Source organism: Meleagris gallopavo, chromosome 1 (assembly GCF_905368555.1).
Source record: "Meleagris gallopavo chromosome 1, MGAL_WU_HG_1.1, whole genome shotgun sequence".
Classification (NCBI taxonomy): domain Eukaryota; kingdom Metazoa; phylum Chordata; class Aves; order Galliformes; family Phasianidae; genus Meleagris; species Meleagris gallopavo.
The window spans coordinates 67,999,010-68,020,438 of record NC_139404.1 but is presented as its reverse complement, the minus strand read 5'-3'; the positions used below and the strand labels follow the sequence as shown (position 1 = coordinate 68,020,438).

At 37.1% G+C, this 21,429-nt stretch overlaps 1 protein-coding gene across 10 annotated transcripts in view; it reads left to right on the top strand.

Moving 5' to 3' along the window:
* Window positions 1-21,429, top strand: part of SCUBE1 (signal peptide, CUB domain and EGF like domain containing 1) — a 210,023-nt gene that overhangs the window by 122,657 nt on the left and 65,937 nt on the right. For 5 of the 10 annotated variants that reach the window (XM_085232540.1, XM_085232527.1, XM_085232519.1 and 2 more), the window contains one exon: window positions 13,348-13,464. In XM_085232540.1, coding sequence (XP_085088666.1) covers window positions 13,348-13,464 — 117 coding nt within the window. Of the gene's footprint in view, window positions 1-10,700; window positions 10,794-13,347; window positions 13,465-21,429 lie in introns of all 10 variants that reach the window. The other 5 variants (XM_085232512.1, XM_085232532.1, XM_085232490.1 and 2 more) reach the window with 2 other exon arrangements.

Genomic DNA, 21,429 nt, shown 5'->3' with positions numbered 1-21,429 from the left:
TTCTCTCACAACATTCAGAAATATGCTCAGCTTCCACATGTCCTTCATTTCCTTGCTCATAGCAAATTAGTTGGGTTCAGAGTAGAGTGCTCTCATTAAAAAAATACCACTGAATGACTTTTCTCAGATCAGTGAATGTGGCACTATCTTGCAGTTCCTACAGCTTGTTTACATTTCTTTCACTTCCAATTCAGTTGCCATTTTAGAGGGAAAATGTTTGTGCCCTTAACTGTATTCCAAATTGACTTCTTCTGATGTGGGCTGGACCAGTTGTGCACCATATTTCATTTTCTCCCTTTTCTCTGTAGTAGTCAAATGAGTCAACTTAATTTGGTCTTGAACCCATGTAACTTCAGAACCTTTACAAAGGCTGCATTTCTTTCCCTCACCTTCAGTACACCTTTCCGATTCTTTTCAGAGGTCATTGTTGCAAGATCCCGTTGTTCGGCAATAAAATGCATTTCTTTTGGTTCTGTGACATGTAGGATTTGTTCCTACTTGTCTCGAGAAAGCAATTATGCAGAGTTCCTTTTATTGTATTGAGGAACAGTGGTGCTCTGATTGCATTGATCCTGTCTTGAACTTAAAGAAGTACACTAACACTGAATGTTTAAGGTCAGAATAATGTTACAAATGGCAATGATACTGTTGCTACAAATGTCTTCAGATTATCCAAACTGTGCGCTGAAATTTGCTCTTTACAAGATGTGTTCATGCCATCGTTAAGCAGGACATCTCAAGATTTTGCCATTGGACACTGGTTTCTTGTGTCATCAGTAAGGCAGCCTTCCTCATATAGATAGGAGTGTAATTCTCTTCCCTTCCCTGGAAGATGGCTTCCAAAAACCATTTTGCCGTCATCTGAAGTGCTTATGAAGTGTTTTGGAGCTGTCCTGGACCTTGTATCTACTGGAGTTTACCTCTGCCTAGGTTGCTTCTGCAGTGTCATGTTATACATGAGTAGAAGTAGAACTGTCAGCTGCAGACTGAACCATTCCCTGCAGCAATTCAAGGTGCCTGAATTTTTTAGTGACAGGCCTTCAGAGAGAGGCCAGTTGAAGCACCATTCCTGCAGTTTCTGCAGTTTCCCTACGAGTGCCTTGTAGAAACTATGCAGCTCTTATCAGTCTTCTACATTCCGTGCTTCTGAAAAATCAAGATTCTCTGTCAGGAAGCTTACATAAGACAGGAACTCAAAATGGCATGCACCTACTGTGTGAACGTCGTGCTGATAATCATAGGAGGAAAGTGGACAGTCACTTACTTGAGACTTGTTATCCATATGCACATTCATATGATAAGCCACCCTTCTTTCTGCTAGTCCAACTAGAAATTCTTGGGATTTCAGAGCTGAGAGGAATCAGTGGTGTATGTTGGTCTTAAGGCTAAAAAATCTTGGATCTTAACTTATAAGGATGTATGCCTTGTAAGAGCATGCATGTGAGTAGCATAAAAACTTCTGACTTTTCTAATAAGCTGTCTTCTTTTTACTTCTGCCTCTCTCTATGACACATTGCCGTTTTGAGGGTTATAGTCTTTTCTACTGAAGACTATAAGCTTGGTAGAACAGTAAGTAGCCTTTATGGCTTTTGTTTTGTAGGAATCATATAATAACTGTTCTTATGGATTTTTTAGTCTGTTATGCTTACCTGACCCAAGTGGTTGCTTCCTGCCTGGCGTTTTATTGGGAATGTCAGGACTTAATCTCTTTGAATCACTATTTTCCTGCCAGTGGAAACATACACCTCTATCTTGACTACAGCGAAATAGAATCAGCAAAGTTAACTGGGACTACTAGAGTCTCATTATTAAAGCGATTTTCTCCTGCCAGATACAAAATATCATCATACCAGTATGGAAACCCTCACTGGTCATTCTTTCAGTCATCCAAAGACCTCTTCTCTGATGGTTCACTGTGAATAATTTCTTCAACGTCTTGAATTATTCGATGAGAGTGACACACAATGATTGTATGATTTGTATGGAAGTCCTCAGTTTTCTGGATTTCAAGATCCTGTGAAAGAGCCAAATTTAGCTCCTTTCTGGCTCAGGAAGGAATATTGCAAAACTTTAGAACTTGTTGAAGCCGCACTTTCTTTACCTAAAAACATCTTTCATATGATGAACATTTTCTGGCAAAAGTCTTTCTTTTTTCTTAAAATTGAGTTTTGTATGAAAACTATGGTTTTTATATTGCTTTAGCCTGGAATGATCTTCAGGGATAGGAAGACAAAGTGCATGCAGTTCTGGTTAGAACATGTGTTTGGACTGAAGACCCTTTCATGGTGATTTACCACTCATTTTCAAGGGATGCAATTGGGCTGTAAAGTGGAGTTGCTCTATTTTTGGAGCTATTATTAATAACTGATAGCTTGATAAGGACACAACATTCTTCCATTTCAGTAAACATAAGATAATAGGAAATGAGAACAGGGTTTCAAACATGCTGTGTAACACACCAAATACCGAGCTATCGGAATAAACTGTTATGAATTCTGGTTTTCCATTAGGAAATTTCTGAAAGTCTTAGATTGTTTTGTTCCAAAGGGAAATAATGAATTTTATAGTCTTGATTCTTGATTTTGATCCTCTTTCAGAATAATAGTTTCCAGATGATTCTATTCTGTATTGGAAGAGCAGGAGGAAGGGCAAATAAGTGTTATTTTCAAGTGTTCTTACAAAGCAATTAACTTCTGACTTAGTTACAGCCTACCAAGCATTACTTTAAAACAGAAACACCTTTTCAGGATGTACTTCAGTTCCTAGCTTTGTTGTATTGCCTCCCAAGGCTCTTTCAAATTACTTAAAATATGTCTTTATTTCTCTGAGTGGCATTTATCTGATTTAGAAATGCTTGCTATCAGAGAGCTTCTGTCAGAAAGCCAAATGTGCTACTCTGTATGCATCCCAACCTTGTGCTTTAATCAATAAAGCATTTAAAACATACTATTGACAGGCATATTGCCAGGAGGATCTCTAACTCAGTTCCTAACGGTGAAACCGAGACCCCACTTTTAGCTCTTTCTGTCATTTCTGCTTTGCTGTATGAAATCACAGAAAATAGGGAAAGGAATCCCTGAGGTTATTCATGCATTCTCTATCTCCCAAGGGCAGATCCTTTCATCCGGAGTTATCGTCACTTTTATTCACTGAGTTTGTGAATGGTGCGCTCGTTCCTGTAAAAATCCTTTTTTTTTTTTTTTTTTTTTCTCATTTCTTTGCTGACGATAAAGTCTCAGACCTTATCCAGAATTCCTTCCAATGCCTTCCATTGTTTTGCTTTTCCATTTTAAATGAAAGGATTTGCCCAAGGTCAAGACATAATGCCCTCTATCAGTGTTCAGAGTATTTCAGTTTTTCTTAAACGCAGCTTCTCTATTTAGAAAAGACAGCACAAACAAAATTAATAGTGCTGTTTTTAAGTGGCCAGAATGGACCCACCCAGTGTTCATAAAATACCTGATGCGATCTGTCAAGTGACAATTCTTATATTTGGACTGTCCCCCTGAATAGAAGTTTTCTGAAATGAGAACTGCAGGATTTGTGATTCACTGTGAGATTCACCTAGTCATTTCTTCACACGTTCAGAATGTGGTAGTGCAGAATTCTCATCTTATTTTCATGCAAATAAAATTCTACCAATCATGAAATTGCAAGGAAATGAGGAGACAAGCATAACGGAGTGAAGAATTCCACATCCTGCAAGTTACCCTTTCTGTCTCACCTTTTTCATTCCCTGAATATGAAGCTCTTTCAGTTTCTACTTCTTTCTATTGGTAGCTATTTGTTTCTTTCATTATGCTCTTCTGAATGCTTTTTCTCTACCCTTTCAGCATCACAGAGCGTAATTTGCATGAGAATAACATAGTTCTGACTTAACTGAAAATTCAGTTATTTCAAGCTGTATGTTTAAGTTTCTCCTTCTGCTTGTTGTTCTTGGGGTCTCTGCTTCTATCCTGATCTCATGTCATGTACCAAACGTACTGCCACTTGCAATAAAGTTATTTTTATGGAGGGCAGCATGTATCCTCTATTTCATTTTCTTCTTAGCCAAACCATGTATACTCTCATATTAAGAGTAAGCTCAACTGTATAATCAACAGCACATTTTTCTCCAAAACTGCCTCTCCTAAGCTTTATTGTCCTCCAAGTTTCAGATTTAAAGAATTTGTGTACTTTTGGTTGGAATTAGAGTGGGATTTTGAGTGTTTTTTTATCTAGTCGGATAGCCTTTGTTAGGCATGGCCATGCAGTTCACCTTCATATACCACTGATGCCATTAGTGACAAAACTGATTCCATAAGATTCCTCTACGTAACATAAATGTTAAATGGAGGAGTGTGCTAAACAAAAATCCAGTATACACGGAATTCACATACATATGTATTTGGTAGAGATTATGCTCTGATATCAGTGTGGAGTGAAAAGATATGAGCACAGGCTACCTCTTAGCCATGCTTTTTTTTGATGTGAAAGAAGGTAACACATTTTAGCTTATAGCTAAGGGCTCATTTGATTTCACATACTTTTTTGTTTTCAATTGAATGAATTTAGTGTTCTTGAAAGTGAAGGAACCAGTTCCACTCAGCTGAGTGATTAGGCCTTCTCAAAATAAAAAATCTTATATATTTTTTTTCTTCTTAAAAAGTCACCCAATTCCTGGCCTTTGATATTTTGCTTTAAAAATAAATTTGTCTAAAATGTAAGGCAGTACTAACTGACATTCTGCGTTCTGTGTCTAGTACTGGTTCTGCAATTTCATTTCTGCCAAGACATACTACAAAATCTATTGGGAATCAGTGCAGGACATAAAGCAAATGAGATAAGGATGCCAATTTGTACATTAACTACCTATCTGATGAACATTGATGGGCATTTTTAAGCTTTTCAGTATTTATTCTTAATAATTGCCAGACATTTGCTTTCTTCGAAGGGTATCTTTCATCTTTCCTCACTTGTTCGAATATAGAAGTTCTCCAATCTTGTACACATAGCTTGGGGAGTCTGTGTTTCACTATGGATTAAATGAGGACAAATTGACTTGTATTTGTGTGCTTTAGAATAAATAAGCATGATATCACAGGAGCATGTTATTACAGCTTTAGTTAGGGTGCTGCTGAGGAACAAATTGCCAGTGGGTTAACCCTTTTTGTCTCTCCACTGGGCAATATTAATTCACAGACATCTCATTAAGAAAAATCTATTCAAGGTAATCCATATACCACTTCCTGGACTGGCTAAAAAACGGAATACCTAAATCTACCAACCTGCTTGTAGTCTTTAGCTTTCAGTCACATTGAGATTAACTTGTTTATATGTCTGAATCCTGAATTTAAGACAGTAATTCTGAGTTTTAAGATACTGTGTTCAAGTCTTGTGCAACATTCAGTCCAACTGTAGAGGTAGATACAATTATGTTCTGAATATTATTACTCACTTATTCTGAGTATTATTACTCTGGGCAATTAGCCCAGACAAAGCTGGGTAACCTACTTGAAGTTCGGAGTTCCGGACTGCTCCATGTGAATTGCTTTTTGGCTGACATAAACAATGACTCAAAATAATATCCTGTAATGTGGTACACGTTTTGGGAGCATAGCCTGAGCAGTCTATTTCTGCTGACCCAGTGAGCTTTAGGCTACCGCAACCAAATTCCATATGAAGGGCAATGAACTGCTTTGACTTGCGCTATGGTCAGTGTTATCATTTCACCAGTCTTAGGAACTAGGTAGGGAAGATATATCCCTTCATGTCCTCCTTTCAGCTCTAGTTACTGGTTACCATTTCAGCCTCAACAGTGTTCAGAAATTTGGTGAACTTAGGAAAAGTTCTTTGTTTTGAAGGACTGCTGTATCTTCTTATCCCTTATCTGTCTTAAAGTCAGGCTTTACCCAGATTTATATTTTCAGACATTATACACTTCAGTAGAATTTCAAATTTGAGAATCAGCACAAACCCATCTTTCCAAATGGGGAGCAATTACCTTTAAACTAGTTACTAATTACTAACTAACGAGAAAAGAGGGTATGTCCTTGTGGTGCCGTAACCAGCAGACAGCTCAGCTCTACAGGGGTATTCACACACTCTCCCACACTGGGATGTGGGAAAGAATCAAAAATAGGTGTAAGTGCAAGAACTCGTGGGTTGAGATAAGGACAGTTTAGTAAGAGAAGAAGAAAATAAAATAAAATAAAGGGGGGGGGATGCATAATGCAATTGCTCACCACCTACTGACTGATGCTCAGCCAGTCACCGAGCAGCAGCTAACCCTCCTGGCCAGCTCCCTTCGTTCTGTTGTTCAGCATAACATCGCACAGTAAGGGATATCCCTTTGGCCAGTTTGGGTTGGATGTCCTGGTTCTGTCCCTAGTCCAGACTACACACGATTTGTTTTCACTACTGCTACTTTTGACCTTTTCTGTTAAGTCATCTTTGCATGTTCGTTCACACATTGCTGAGAACAGCCCTTCCATTTAGTTGTTCACTGCCCTTTCCAGTCATTGTTTTGTGATCAAGAAGTTGAAAACGGGACTTTTTAGATCCTGCTGACTGCAAGCTGCTGTTCTGGGTGACTGAAAAGGTCAGAGAACCACGTCTCTGTCCAAAGGAAACACCTTGTTGCTAGAGGTTTGTTCTTCTTTTCATGCCTTCTGGAAGACAGGCTCTTTGGGAAAGAGCTGCATATTGATGAGAAAAAGGGAACTGACGCTGATCAGTAACACAACGTTTTTACCCTTTTTTTAATACACTCTGGGTATTACATGCAAGTTCATCCTCCTCCATGCAGAAATCCACCCAGCATTTCTCTGTCATGTCTTGTTCTTGATAATGTATAGACTGCACTGGTCTACACTGAAGAAGTTTTCTACAAAGGTTGCTCTGAAAGTAATGCCTCCTATTTTATTATGTTGGCCCACAGCACAGGATCTGGATGTTAGTGGTATGGCAGTAGAGGCTGAACCTTCCAACCAATTTTCATTACATTTTGTTGCCATATGACTGATGGCAGTGGAGGGTCAGTGTGACAAAATGGCATCTGACATGGAAGTGCAGTGTGAAGCAAAGGCGTGTCACTGAATTCCTCCATGCAGAACAAATGGCACCCACTGACATACATTGACACTTGCTGAATGTTTGTAGAGATGACAGCAACAGTGGGTTAACTCTGCTGGTGCAGTTGTTTAAGAGCACAGAATGCAAGCTCTTGTTTATTTTTGGTGAAGATGCATAGCTAAAAGTGGTGACTATGTTGAAAAATGGATTTTTTTGTAGCAGCGAATTTGCTCTATTAAATAGTGTTATTTGTATCTGTTAGTGTTCTTTGTATCTGTTGTTGTTTCCATGGAAATAAATACAAGGCATTATTTTTGGGGTGACCTTCATACATTGCCTGGTGTCTTGGTAGCCTGCACAATGCACAGTGTCTTTGAAATAGCACTTCTACTTTTAGGCAGTAAAGAACACACCCAAGTTCTAGTCAACATCTTTTTCTGAGAGTTCTTTGTGACTACCATCTGGCTCAGCCTTCTTGTGGGAGGAGCAGGATTACAGTGTAGCTCTTTCTGAAATTTGAGTTCATCAGTTACCTTCTTACTTACCTGCCGCTTATGTGCCACCCAAAGTTTTAAGTCTTAAATAAAAATGGAACAATGACATTGTTACTTGTCCACTTAATTCCTTCTAGCCACGTACAGCATTGTTGGTTTTTTAAACCTTTTTGTCTTGTAAGAGAATCTTTTGAAAGTCATATGTTATCATAAACAATTTTTCCTCACACTGCTTTGGCAGGTTGACTGAGTTTTGCATATATGTGCAGTTGTGTGCCTACATTCCATAGCTTATAGGATTGATTTTTATGCAGAATATAATTAGAGCCAATTTAAAATGATGGACCGTGTTTAGGACAAAACAGAAACATCTTCATCTGTTAGTGAAGCATTCTTATATGAATCCTGTTGCATATTGTACTAATTTAAAGCACTCTCAGAGTGGATGAAAAAGAAGAAATTCTATTAAGAATTTTTTTTCTGCAAAGTGTTACATTTGAAGAGGAATATTATATTGTCAGGGCAAAAATTAAATTAAAATTTGGTAGTGTTGGCACTCTTAATTTTGGTACTACTTGTAGTAATTTCTGTACTATCTATAGTGATAAAAACAATGGTTTATAATGTTTCTTGATCATGTGTGCTAATGAATTTCAAGAGATATAAGAAATACCATCTCTGTTTTACACGAAGAGACTAATACATCACAAAATTTCATGTGAGCACCAAGTAATTTGCTAAAGATGACACAGCAGCTTATGGGAAATGTAAGAAAAAAATATAGCTCTACTTTTGTGTTCCAGCTTTCAGAACTTGAGCATTTCCTATTGGAAATACACAAATATCAGATTCCAAAGAAATAAATGCTTGATACTGAGCAGGCATGCATTCTGCTCTTGAATTTGACATGATGCTTGCTGTGTTCATGATCCCACCCTTTTCCTTCTTCTCTTCCAGAAATAAATGATGTGAAGTAAAAGTGAAACTGAGTCTATACTCTGTAGAACAGGTGAACCAGTCTTCTTGAACTATAGATTCATGTAAGTTTGAAGGGAGTTCTGTAGATCATCTGATCTGATCTGCTCAAGGAAAGGCCAGCTACACTCAGTTGTTTATGGCCATGTACAGCTGAGTTTTGGATATCTCCAAGGACAGAAATTTCACAGCCTCCCTGCGTACCTGTTCTGATGTTTGACCACTCTGTGAACATTTTTTTCTTTACATTAAGTTGAAATTCCAGCTCAAATTTGTTGCTTCCTGTGATCCGACCCACTCACCGTATTATCTACTTAACCAGTCTCTTTTTGCTCACTGTGGTCATAAGAATACTACAGAAAATCATGCCAAAAAGCACTTGCTAAGTTTAAGATGAACAACATCCACATCTCTGCCTTTATTCACAGAGCAGTTCATGTATAAGGTGATCCTGTTAGCCAGGCATGGTTTGCCCTTAGTAAGCTGATTTTTAAGTATTCTCAAATCTTCTTCTTGTCCTTCATGTTCTTGGAAATGGCTTCTGTTATGATTTTTGATGTGAGGCTCACTGGTCTGAAGTTTTCCAGAGCCTCTCACTTGTCCTTCTTAAGCTGTCTTCATCAGTCATCAGGAACCATACCTCATGACTTATAAAAGATTCTATAGAGTGACCTCACTAAGACACTTATATTACTTTATGATCTTCAGGTATCTACCTTCTGGTCCACAAATATATGTAGATTTATTTTGTTTTGTACCATATCTTAGTTTCTAAACCTTGTTTTGAATTTTAGATGAAATTGATCCAAACTTTAAAAATCTAGATTTGTCCGATTTTCAGTAGTACTCTTGAAATCACATTATGTTCTTTTGACTGTAAAGATAAAATGTAAATAAAAAGATTGAAGGGAGATTTTGAATGACTTTATGAAATAATTGACAACTTCTAAAAACCAAAGTTGAGTAGAGGCTTACATTTTGAGTGCTTATATTTTACATATTTCATAAAAAATGAATGGAGGTTATCAGAAATGTTTGCGAGTCATGATAAATGTATTCAGTTCCAGGAATTTTATAGTATTCGAAGCCAAGTAAGTACGGTCTGATGTTAGATCTGTTTTGAAGGAAGTGACCAGGCTCCTCCTGGTAAAGATTCTGCTTTAGTTCAGAAGATGCAGAACTAGAGCCTGGTCCTCATCTCTCTCTGCTAAACCCTTGCAAGCACTGGAGTGACACATTAAAGTACTGAATATCCATGTAACTTCACCTGCTAACTTAGTAGACGCCCTTAATCCAGTGCTGGAGGACTGACAGTGCAAGCTTGTACGTTTTAATAGAATATTTGCTTTATTAGGATGTTTAGAAACGACACATATCCAGTAGTGTAATGGACTGTTGTTGAAGCAAAAAATATTTGGTGTAGTATAACATAGTTATATTATGTTGGTAATGAATTTGATTTGTTCTTGTTTATCAATCCAGGGAGCAGATACACAAGTCTGTTTCATTATAAAGAGCTGACAGTGGAAAATATAATATATGCTTTCCCACAATGTCTTGTATATGTAAATAGATTTCCTTTTATTTAGATCCCTGTTTCTGTCTGCATTTTCTGGTGGGAATTCGATAAGGATATAAGCAGGATTTAAAATTCTAGTTAAGGTTAATAGTTACAAATGATGAGCTTTAGCACAATTCAGAAGGAGACGAAATATCACTATTTTGTCTTCCACTTCTTTTCTGTTCCTTCATCATAAAAAAAAAAAATCAGAAAAACTGGAAAAACAGTGACCTGTAGGATGAATATCATTGTGAATCTAATCCTAATTTTGAACATCTCTTCTTTCCCTTCCGTATATGTATAGCATCTCTAGCATGATAGCTTGGAAATAAGACATTTGCTTCTGCTCTGAAACTTGTATTTGCATTTCAAATACATACTAAAGTTTGACAGGGGTGAGAAGAATAGGTTGAAGTCATTTCTAACAGAAACACAAGCGGTGACGTGCTTAGGTTTATGCTGTATATAGGCCTCAGCACTTCTATTTGATGTAGTTTGTAATACCTCTTTCCCACATTCTGCTATTCACGTTTGCTTTCTTTTACCATTTTTTTTTCTCATGACCTTGAGTTTAAGGAATTTCATCAATACATTTCTCTGATTATTCAAAATGTTAGTAGGTACTGTCAGAAGTCCTCTCGCTCACTTGGATCTTCATTCTGTTAGAGTTCATCACGTATTAAAGTCAGAGTCACCAGGAAAGCTGAAGGGTATTTATCCTTTTTGGTTTGTTTTACTAAATCTCTGTGAAAATAAGAAATGCTGGCTTGATTCCCTCTATTTATACATAGAAATAACTCTTGTTCACTGGATGACCCTTACCCTATAGATCCAGTCATCCATGCCATGGGAAAAAAAATTGTTGTGTCGATTCATTTTCACTGGATGTCATCCAGAAAGCAGAAATATTGCTATTCATGTTCATCTCTTGGTGATGAACTGCAATAAAGGACTCTTCATATGCCAAAGCTAATCTGCTAACATAAGATTTACTACTGTTTGCAGTGCCATGCCAAACGTACATCTTTAGCACTTTTGCCTGGCTTTTAACCTTAACTCTTTAACTCTTTACTCCTGGTTAGTCATTCTATCATTAAACTGTACCCAAGGAGGAGAAAAAAATAAAAATAAAATAAATAAATTAAAAAAAAAGAGCACTTCTAAATTATCTGAAACTTATTCCTTTGGCATATGAGGATACACACATGCATTCATATACAAATGGAAATTTCTTCATTTTACAAAAGAATTCTCCAAAGAGTAATATCAGTATCGAAAGCTAATAAGTAGTCCTTCCAAGGGAAGTAAGTGAAAATCAAAATTGAAGCAGGTAGGTTCAGGTCCTGCAAGTCCTACCTAAATAGTCTGTGCTCATGCAGAATGGCCCATTCATTTTGTTGGAGAACACAGGTAAGCAAGGATTCTGCCTGAAAATAAAGATGTACAGACTCAGCTCCATCTTTAGAAAGCTGTTTCAAAAGCATGGCAACCCACTTACTAACTGTGCTTTCTAGTTGTGTGCAAATTCATTTGTATACTGATTTTTTTTTTCCCCAATATGATGTTACTATATAGCATATATGGAATAAATGTATAATATCTAGTACAGCGTGAATGAATGTATATGGACAGCAAAGTTTTGTCCCATGTTGTTAATGCATGTGTGCCCCTTAGCCCTTGATTTCAGCTTGGGTCATCAGTGCCAGCAGCTTACTCCAAAATTAGTACATAGGTCTTTGCTTGTCCAAAATTAAAAACAAATTTATTTTTGTTTTACTTAGAAGCAGGGAACTGCCTCCAAATGGACAGCCACCTTGAGGGTATTAGCAGAGGCTACTTTAAAATAAAAATGCTTTAGTACCAGTCAGTTTAAAGATAAAGCCTTTTCTGTTCTGTGTAAATAATTTTTGATCAACCTACTGTTCTAAGGCAGTTCCTTATTAGCATATCCTATAGTGTATTGTGAGACCCTGTCTACAGAGTACAATTGTGACACAGGCTGTGAATATTCAACAATAAGAGTCTGTAAATCTGAGTAAGTAGTGACAAAGCCTCTTCAGGGAAAGCCAAAATGAGGTGAACTGTGTAGAATAATGGCATCTTGGGGGGAGCAGGGAGACTATTTTAATTTAATCAAAGCCAGAGTAACTGAAAAAGATACTATTAAAAGGGCTTACTCTCTGAAGTAGATACTTTTCAGATAAATTCAGAGCTCAAACTGACTAAATTGGCATCCTTGCATCCAGCCTATTCTCTGGATCAAAGCAAAGTTAATTGTTTCACTTGCCTTTTATCTATTTTATGGGTGTGTGTGTGGGTATGCATGTGTATGTATGTGTAAGGTTTATGCATGTGCTCACACAAGTCACAGAAAATAATGGCATCGAGGGAGGGTTCTTTACTTTTTTTTTCCTTTTTTTTTTTTTTAGTGATGAAGTTGAAGATTTTTTTTTTAATGTGGTGGTACCTAATAGCCATTGCCCACTGTTGTAAAAGTACTGCAGTTTTCCCTTGCCTGTGTTTGCCCAGCCACCCTTCTACATACTACAAGCACTGGGAAATTTCAATGACACAGCTTGGAATGGGTTCAGTGACCTCAATTATGCCCTCCCACCCACTCCAAACTCCTTTCAATTTGCAAAAAGCTTTAAGTGGACAAAACCCAGATGCCTTTTGCTTGTAGTTCAGTAAGAACAGATTGGGCATGTAGATTCTTGTCAAAGTGATATATGTAGTTCATTTTCCATTAACTCTTTCTTAACTAAGGATTTAAAAGTCTCGGTTCTGTGTCTAGCACTCTGCTTTGCTTTCTACTGCTTTTTAAAGTTCATTATGCCTACAACATTCTTTAAAAAAATGAACCTTAAAAAGCCTTGGCTAGACATTGACTGATATGAAACAGACTGAATGTTTGGTTCTGCTTTTAAAGGCAATCACTTTTTTTTCCTTAAACTTGTTTCATATGTAATAACCCATCCTATCGCCTAAGACAGTTCAAAAGCGCAAATGAAATATAATAAATAAAAACACCAGTTTGGAGGGAGAAAGAAATTGTGACTTGTGGAAATGATTTACCAGTCAAAACAAGTATGTGGGCCCTGATGACCTTGAGAGCTTGCTTGAGTTGGCTTGCTTATAATTTAGACTGCTTTCATGATATTGTAATATTGCCCCAAAGAGTTGGTGCCTCTCCCCTCCCCCAGAACATTTCATTACACTCCCTTTCTCCCCCCTCTCTCTCTCTCTTTCTCTTTCATTCTGCAGAAACATGTGCTGTCAATAATGGAGGCTGTGATCGGACTTGCAAGGATACCGCGACAGGGGTACGATGCAGTTGCCCAGTTGGATTTACCCTGCAGCCTGATGGGAAAACGTGCAAAGGTCAGCTTCTGTTTGCTTTGCAATGCATCATTTGCCTTCAGCGGTTTCGGTACAAGATGTAAATATTCAGATATTTAATCAATACTTTTAAGTTAAGGCTGTTACTAAGCATAGTGATTGCAGTTGAGTTCATTAGCTTTCCTCATCCTTAATTCTTCTGCATTTACCCACTTCAGTGATTTTTCTCTCTTTTTATTAGAGGATTTTATTACCACAAAGAAATGAGGTACAGAGGTTGAGCTGTTTTTAACTGGCCAGAGATTTAGATGAGTAACTCTGGGCTGCAGAAATATTCAGTTACAAAAGATAGTCTGATACATTTCTAAAAATTCAATCCTGCGATGATGCCTGAATTTTTCTATTCAAAATTGAGGTTAAAAATCTTAACCAAATCTTTGTCAACTGTTGATCACTAATTGAGGCTAAGTAAAAGCTGCAGAGGTATTACTGAAAAAAAAAAAAAATCAAACAATTTCCCATTTCTGGCCCTCCAAAACATTAGAAGTAGCTAGCTGTAAAGGAAAACCAAAGCAGCATTTATTAGTGCACTGTCTAAGCTTTTCAGTTCATGCTTGGCTTTTACTGTTCCAAAGACAGCATAAGAACCTTGGTATTTTATCCTTCATGAATGTGTTAAAACTGAAGACATGGGAAAGGAGAACAGAAAAGAGCATCTGATACCACTCTCAACATCTGTTCTCAGTTAAAGAGACAGGGACAGTTCTCAGATAGTCCTGCAGAATCTTGCTTAGTGGCACTATGCATGTGAGTAGTTTTGGATACATACTTGCAGGACTAGGCCCTTCATCAACCCTTTTCCTATTTTCCTACATTATTTATTTTGAGCTCCATTAGGAGAGATTAGGGACATCCAGGAGGACATTGCATATATTGCTGTGGCAGAAAATACTTTCTTGTCACTCAGCAGCAAGAATAAGCTGACCTAACTTGTTAAGAAACTATTGGGACTTTTTTTCTTCAGAGTAACCAGAAATGTCAGAATATCTTTAGTTCAGGGCCTCATGTAACTTAAAATAGTAAAACCCACAAAAATAAACAGAAAATGTGTGGTTTCCTCTTGCTCCAAGCTAAAAACTTGGGCATGATTCTGTTAGTATGCTTATTTATAGAAATAACAGTCCATTTGCCTGTTTATTTGAAAATAAAACATTTAAACTACCATTGCATACAATTTTAATGGTTATGGGTGAGCACACATCAAAAATCGGTCGTTCTAGTTCAAACCACATGAAAATAAACCTTCATTTTTACAGGCAGACTAACTAAGCCATAGTAGAACAGTAACAGTGACTCCACCGAGCGCTTAAAAAGGAGGCATTTTAATACTGTAACATACACCTAGACTTGATCATAATGTTTATTATTGAAAGTACATCATGAAAAAAAGGTGAATTCTAAATTTAGAAGTCTGGTCATAGAACTAACATGAAACAATATTTATATAATAATCAAATCTATAATTAGCACTACAGACAAAATAAAATGTTCAACTGATCCTCAAACCAAATACCATAGCCCTAAGCGCTTTCACATTTTTCTTCATTTTCCATTTTTTATGAGAATAAAATATGAGAAACAGAAACTGTATTTTTATGATGTTGCAGATATCCTTTTACTTAAACAAGTTGAAATTCACTCACATGGTTGAACAAACCAACTACGTTATTTTTTTTTAACCTTCATTGACATTTTGGGCAATAAAAAAAACAGTAAAATGTATGGTTTACATTTAACTGAAATTAATATTATTTTTCTAATGTATTACACCACAAGATTTCTGGACTAGCTTTTGCTTTCCTGAAGCCAAAGCAACTTCCCATTTAAGTCTGTGCATTAAGAATCATATACTTAAACTGACCAGGGAAGCTGCTTCTGTACATAATGCAGGCAGTCCTTAGTCAGGTCTGCTTTCTGAGATGTGTATCTTCTGAACATAAAAGTGAATGTTTTGGCAGAGTAACAGAGATACCTTCTTTGTTCCTCTTGCTTATAGGTAGAGCCTGGAATAGTCTGGGGTGGGGAAGTTCAGTGTTAGCACATTTTCCTGTGAATTCTATTGAAAACAATAGAATGATCTTCTCAAATTAAAATTTTTGATTTTTCTCTTCACTCTCTTTGATTTGATTGGATTACTGTTTCTTACTGTATACTGTTCATTGATCTATCTTTAACAACTACAGCTATGTGGTAAGAGCAATGGATTGTCTATTGAATGCCTATTAAAGCACCTTCAGGGATCATACAGCTGTCACATCCCATCTTTCCTGGACAGGGTTTCCAAGTCTACCAAATACCACAGCATCTCCAACTGAGGTTTTTAGTAGAGGCATGATTTTAAGGAGAGGTTATGTTTTTGAACTTAAAAGGTAGGTTTTTTATCTATTACAAGAAAAGAAAGAGGAAGGACAGCTGAGAAGAAGCTGAGAGAAACTGGAGGGTTAATTACTGTATTAATAAAAAAAATGCAGTTGTGGTTTGAGCAAAATTATTAATAATTTTAGGTTATAGTTAGCAAATAATGTTGACCAAAAAGAATATTTTTATTGGAAAGACTATGATTTTTCATCCATTTTGGCATCTTCCTCCCTATGGCATTTGATATAGTACAGCTACTATTTGAAGTTATGTATTTGCTGAAATTATGGAGTTGCTGAGGCTTAAATAAGACTCATAGAAATGTCTGAACTGTTGAATACTCCAAGGGGGGCATAATGCAATTTGTAGTTCTAGCTCATATGTAATTGATTTCTTCAGTAGTGTGTTTTTACCATGCTGGTATTTTATGGAAATCTGTTGCTACTTTCCTTCTTTCCTTCCTTCCTTGTTTAACTGGGGAGTCAGGTAAATTAAACAACAATCCTAATTTTTAAATTTATGAAATAAATATTGATAAAAAGTTGGCTTTTCAAAATTTTGGCAGGTACTTTGTTTAGTAGTGTGGAAGTTCATTAACAATTTAGTGTAAAATAAAGACAAACGTACACGAAAAAAAGGATATTTTTTTCAAAGAGTGTATAACTCTTTAAACACTCTTGAATTGGTCCATATTTTGTTTGCAATAGCATATTTCATATTCTACAGTTTTATTATGAAAGCTGGGATGGATTCAAACTACAGAATACAAAACTGAGTCAGGACTGAAGTTCTGATATTTCTCCTGGCCCTTCCTGAATATAACAGAGAAGGAGGCTGCAGGGAAGCAAGTTCTGAGTAATGCAAAGAATCTATCTTCAGGGCCTTTATACATTGATCTCTTTCACAGACTCAATGCGAAATGAGAGTTCAAAGAATCAGACTCCTTAGTTAATGCATGTGCAGTCTGGTCTTTATCAATGTCAATAAAATAGAAGGAAAAATCATTGTGAATGAAGACTTAATGTAGAATACATACAGGTAGCTGCATAACCTGTAAGGGGACTACTGTAGCAGAAGACTGCTTAAATTTCTGGGAGATGAAGAGGAGAGCTTGAAAACTTTTATCTCTGATTCTTTCTCCTTTATACTCCCATATAACTTACATAGTCTTGCAATGAAATAAGAGCAAAGGTGATAAGAACAGACCTCTGCGGCCTAGTTAGAGGGGCCTTCATGTGTGTGAATGGTGACTGAGGTACAGATTCATCAACATTTTGCTGTTCTTCTTAAAAGTTAGTTTCAAACGCAAGTCTTTTCTCAGCTGGGTTGACAGAGAATGAAAAAAAGATCTTTTTTCCCTTCAGTCTTCCTATCAGCTGTTAGCTATATCTCTAAATAAGCCAAACCATGCAGGCCTTTGTCAGCTAGGAAAACAGACACATCCCAAACAAAAAGAGCTCCACATCCTCCCTCTAACTCATGCTATTTAATTTCTCCCGCCTTTGTAATTTAGTGACCCCAGCTTGATTCTGAGTTGGTTTTGTGCTGTGCATGCCAAAGCAATGTAGTTTCCATTTCCGTTCATGCTTACAGAAGTCAGCTAATACAAACAGAAAGGGAGACAGAGGATTAAAAGATACAGTGGCCCATGATGCTTGCTGCTCATTGTCTCCTACCCTCTTTTTAATATCTCCTACCTTGTGCATCTTGGGATTCCCTAGTCTATAGCTCCCCTGCTTGTTGGTTTCTGTACTTCTTTCCTGCTGAGTACCTCTCATGCATTCAGCTATAATTTACCCTCAGTGAGAAGATTCATCACTTTAGCAACCTATATATAGCAGATAAAGCTGGAGATTCGTTTCTGAAAAACACGAGAGGTTCAAGAGGAGTGAAGTCAAACTAGTTTATTTTCTGAAGTCCAGCTTCCAAACTGGATCAAACAATAATGAGTTTGCTTTGGAGGTACTAGAAGATGTGAATTAGGTCAACGGGAAGGGCACAGGCTTCTGGCAACACATAAAATGCAAGACTGTGTGGCATCAGAGTTCTGTTTCATCACTTCCTCGTGGATTTCACAAAGAAACTGTGTCCCCTGAGGCCCTCCTGTGCCCCAGAGCAATGCAGCCTGACAGTACTGTACGCAGTCTAACTGTGCAGGTGCCATACTCAGCCCACCCCAAGACTCAGATGGCAGAGCAAGTACAATTTTAAAGCAGAAGAGAAGTGTGAGTTTCTAGGTGTATGGAGCAAGAGACACAGCGCAAATGTGACTTTCTGTAAAGCATCTGTAAAGTGCCGTCTAACTTTGCATACCCCTTGAATGTTTTGTAATAGCAAGATTATTATTTATTAGTTAACTTGCTATTTTGCAGTACTTTCTCAAGCAAGCTCGAGAGTGGGGTTTTGGGGAAGCAGACACTCAACTGGGACAAAGTGTCATTGGTTTTAGTAGCAATGTGATCTTACATTGGTAATATTGCTAAATATAGCAGCATTAATTCATGCACTCAGATGAAACTTTGCCAAGTCCAGGTGATCTCACAGACTTGTATTTAAGACACAGAAAGGCCCCTGCACGTCCACACCTAAGGCTGGGGCATTTTATTTACTGTGCAACATACACTAAGTAAGCCCTTCTTAGGCCTTTGGCATATTGTTTAACCAGAGCAGTGTTATGCAGAGGTTATGTGACTGGATGCTGTTTGGGCAAACATTTCTTCTTCCTGCTGTCTCATTGTCATGGTTACCAAGAAATGTGGTGTGCTCTCTACTTCCTTGAAACAGGCCCCCATCCTTTTGCATTCAGATGCAGCAGAGAAATGTGGCACTTACATGCTTAAATACTTGACTGTGCTGCTGTGGGAGTGTCAGAAATGCCTTATCATTGATCAGTTTACCCACTAACTCAACTCTGTAACCTTCCCGATCATTAAGCAATCTAGAAATGAAAACAGGAGCATGGTGACTAATGAGCTATTTCAGTCAAAGAGCCAAACCAAATTTTATTGAAACATAAGGGAATTATTGCATTGGCTTTATTAGGTTGATGTAGCAATTGCACTTTTTTATAAATCTTAATTGCAGCATATTGAGAGGAGAATGCATTTAAAATTTTTTTTTATACAAAAAAATGCAAACATGGAAATGAATTCAATTTTGAAAATTGAATTATTTCTATGAGGACTTGGTTACAGAATGAGTTTCAGTGAAGCAAACTATGTCATGTTTTGGTAAATACAGAGAGAAAGGTTTCATGAAATTAAATGCAAAAATTAATGCTCATATCAATTTGGCATGAGAATATGATTCAGATGTTGAAAACTTTCCTCGCTTTTCATTCAGAACACACTTACACTAAGTGAAAAGCTCAAAATGAACAGTTTAGCTGGCCAATTTGGCTTCATTTCCTGGATACAGAATATCTGTGAGCAGTTATGGTTCCTTCCATCATTCCATTAGTCAAAATTACTTAGTCTGTTTCCGGTTTTTCTACTAAACTGGATTAAATTGATTGAAGCTTTTTAAATTTGCATCCTGTCAATCCTGATCAATTCATATGAAACGGAAAATGTTTCGTCTTTTTTGTTTGTTTTGTTTTTGAAAGAAACACCAGAAGGAATTATAGGTAATTTTTAGGTCCCTTACAACCTGGGCCATTCTGTGATTCTGTGATTAGTTCAGTATGTCAACTAGTGGCTCACTTCAGTTATGATTCTCACTTTGTTTGACTGTGATTAATTGGATAAGTTTCAGAGTAGTATATTTTTTTCTCGGAGTGCCTAAATGAGGGAAGTTTTACAGAAGAATGATGAACTAAGGTTTTGTTTTGTTAATATGCCTGACTCAACATTCCTTTTGCATACCAGTAGAAGTTTGACAGTAAAATATATCCCTGTGCAAGATAAGCTGTGCAAAATATATGCATCAGTCAAGTTTACAGTAAGGCAGATGCTGGTACGTACAGCCATTCTTTTCAAGTCATATAGGTGCTTCAAGGCCTTCAGAATCATGTCCATAGGTTTGTTTTAGGTCTCCTGAACTAAGATTAAGAGACAAATGCAATACAGACACAAATAAATTCATGTGAATGTTTTGTTTGTTTGTTTGGTCACTGTTCTGGTTTTCTTCCTTAGCTGTAAAGAGACCTTCTTCAAAGTAGTCACCTAAATACGAAAAGTATTTCTTGGGTTAGATTCCCACAGAAAATTTGAAGGTTTCCACTTAAGTTATACTGTCATTGTACCAAAGGCATACATAAATTCTTCATAAACGCATAAGCAGTGTTAGAGAAGACGTAATCACTAAAATAGTTTGCTGAAAACTACACCTGAGTTTCCTGCTGAAGTATGTAACTTCTGTATGGAGGTGCACAGCTATGGGATTTATAAATTTACCTTCTGTATAGCTTCAAACAATGTAAATTGCCATAGGACCTGAACTTTCACCAGTAAAACTTCCATAATGCCTGAATTTCTGCCGGTGCCTGCAGTGCATACTCAGTCAAGTTCCAGTGTCCCTAATCTCAGACATGAATTACAGTGGAAAATTGGCCTTCTTTTCTTGGTTCACTTGTTTTGGCAGATATTCCCTTGCCTTCTAAGTCAGAAAGTTTGCGAAAAGGGCAGAAGGGGTTGTTTTCTGCTCCGTTATGTCTGGGAGCATTACCTTGACGGGGAGAATGTAAAAACCTGCCTACCACTGTTAGGAAAGATGAGATTTGAACCTCAGTCTCTTTCACACACAGGTCTGAAGAGTAGGAAGGAACAACTTCTACTGGGGAGAAGGGAAAGAAAATGTATTGGCAACTGTAAATAAAGATGATTTATGCCCATTATGTATGCATTATATCCATATCTATTAATGCTAACTAAAGGGAGCCACTGTTTCTTCAATATAAGATTAAGTATGTATTATCTGTGCATAACCTTTCTCTATGCTGTCATTACAATATACCCTTCTGATTTTGCTTTGTTGCCTTTGGTAATCATGTTGTAGATAAATGAACATAGTGAGCAGGGAGATTAAAAGCCTAATCCAGGATTAAGAATTTCATTAGATTCGCTAAGATATTACGCTATAAAGCTGTTCTTGTCTTCCTTGTTGAATTCATTCATGTACATCAGCATTTTAAATTAAAAAGAATTTAAATGATCTCCTCATGAGTTCAAATTTCTATAGATTGCTTGTAGAGGCAAATTGGCTCATAACAGCCTGGAATACTATTACTTGAGATTTGCAGTATACTTTCTAGGAGTCTCCCATTAGCACTCTTGCTTAGTTGCTTTAGCAACATAAACGTAGATAGATCACACATGTATCACATCACAAACGTAGATTTTTTCACACATGTGAAGAGGTCTGTTTAGTTTCCCCCTCACTGAATACATGCTGTTTTTGCAGAACATATGTATTTGAGGCATTAGCCATAATGGGCCATTAGCATTTTCTAGTGCTCTCTCTCAAAAAAATAGGGGAAAATCATATATGCAATTGGTGAGAAAGAGTAAACTAAAATGAGGTAAGCTGCTGTCAGTCATCATCTGCACTGCAGTCAGAATGCTGTGGCACTAGCAAATGTCAGCATAAATG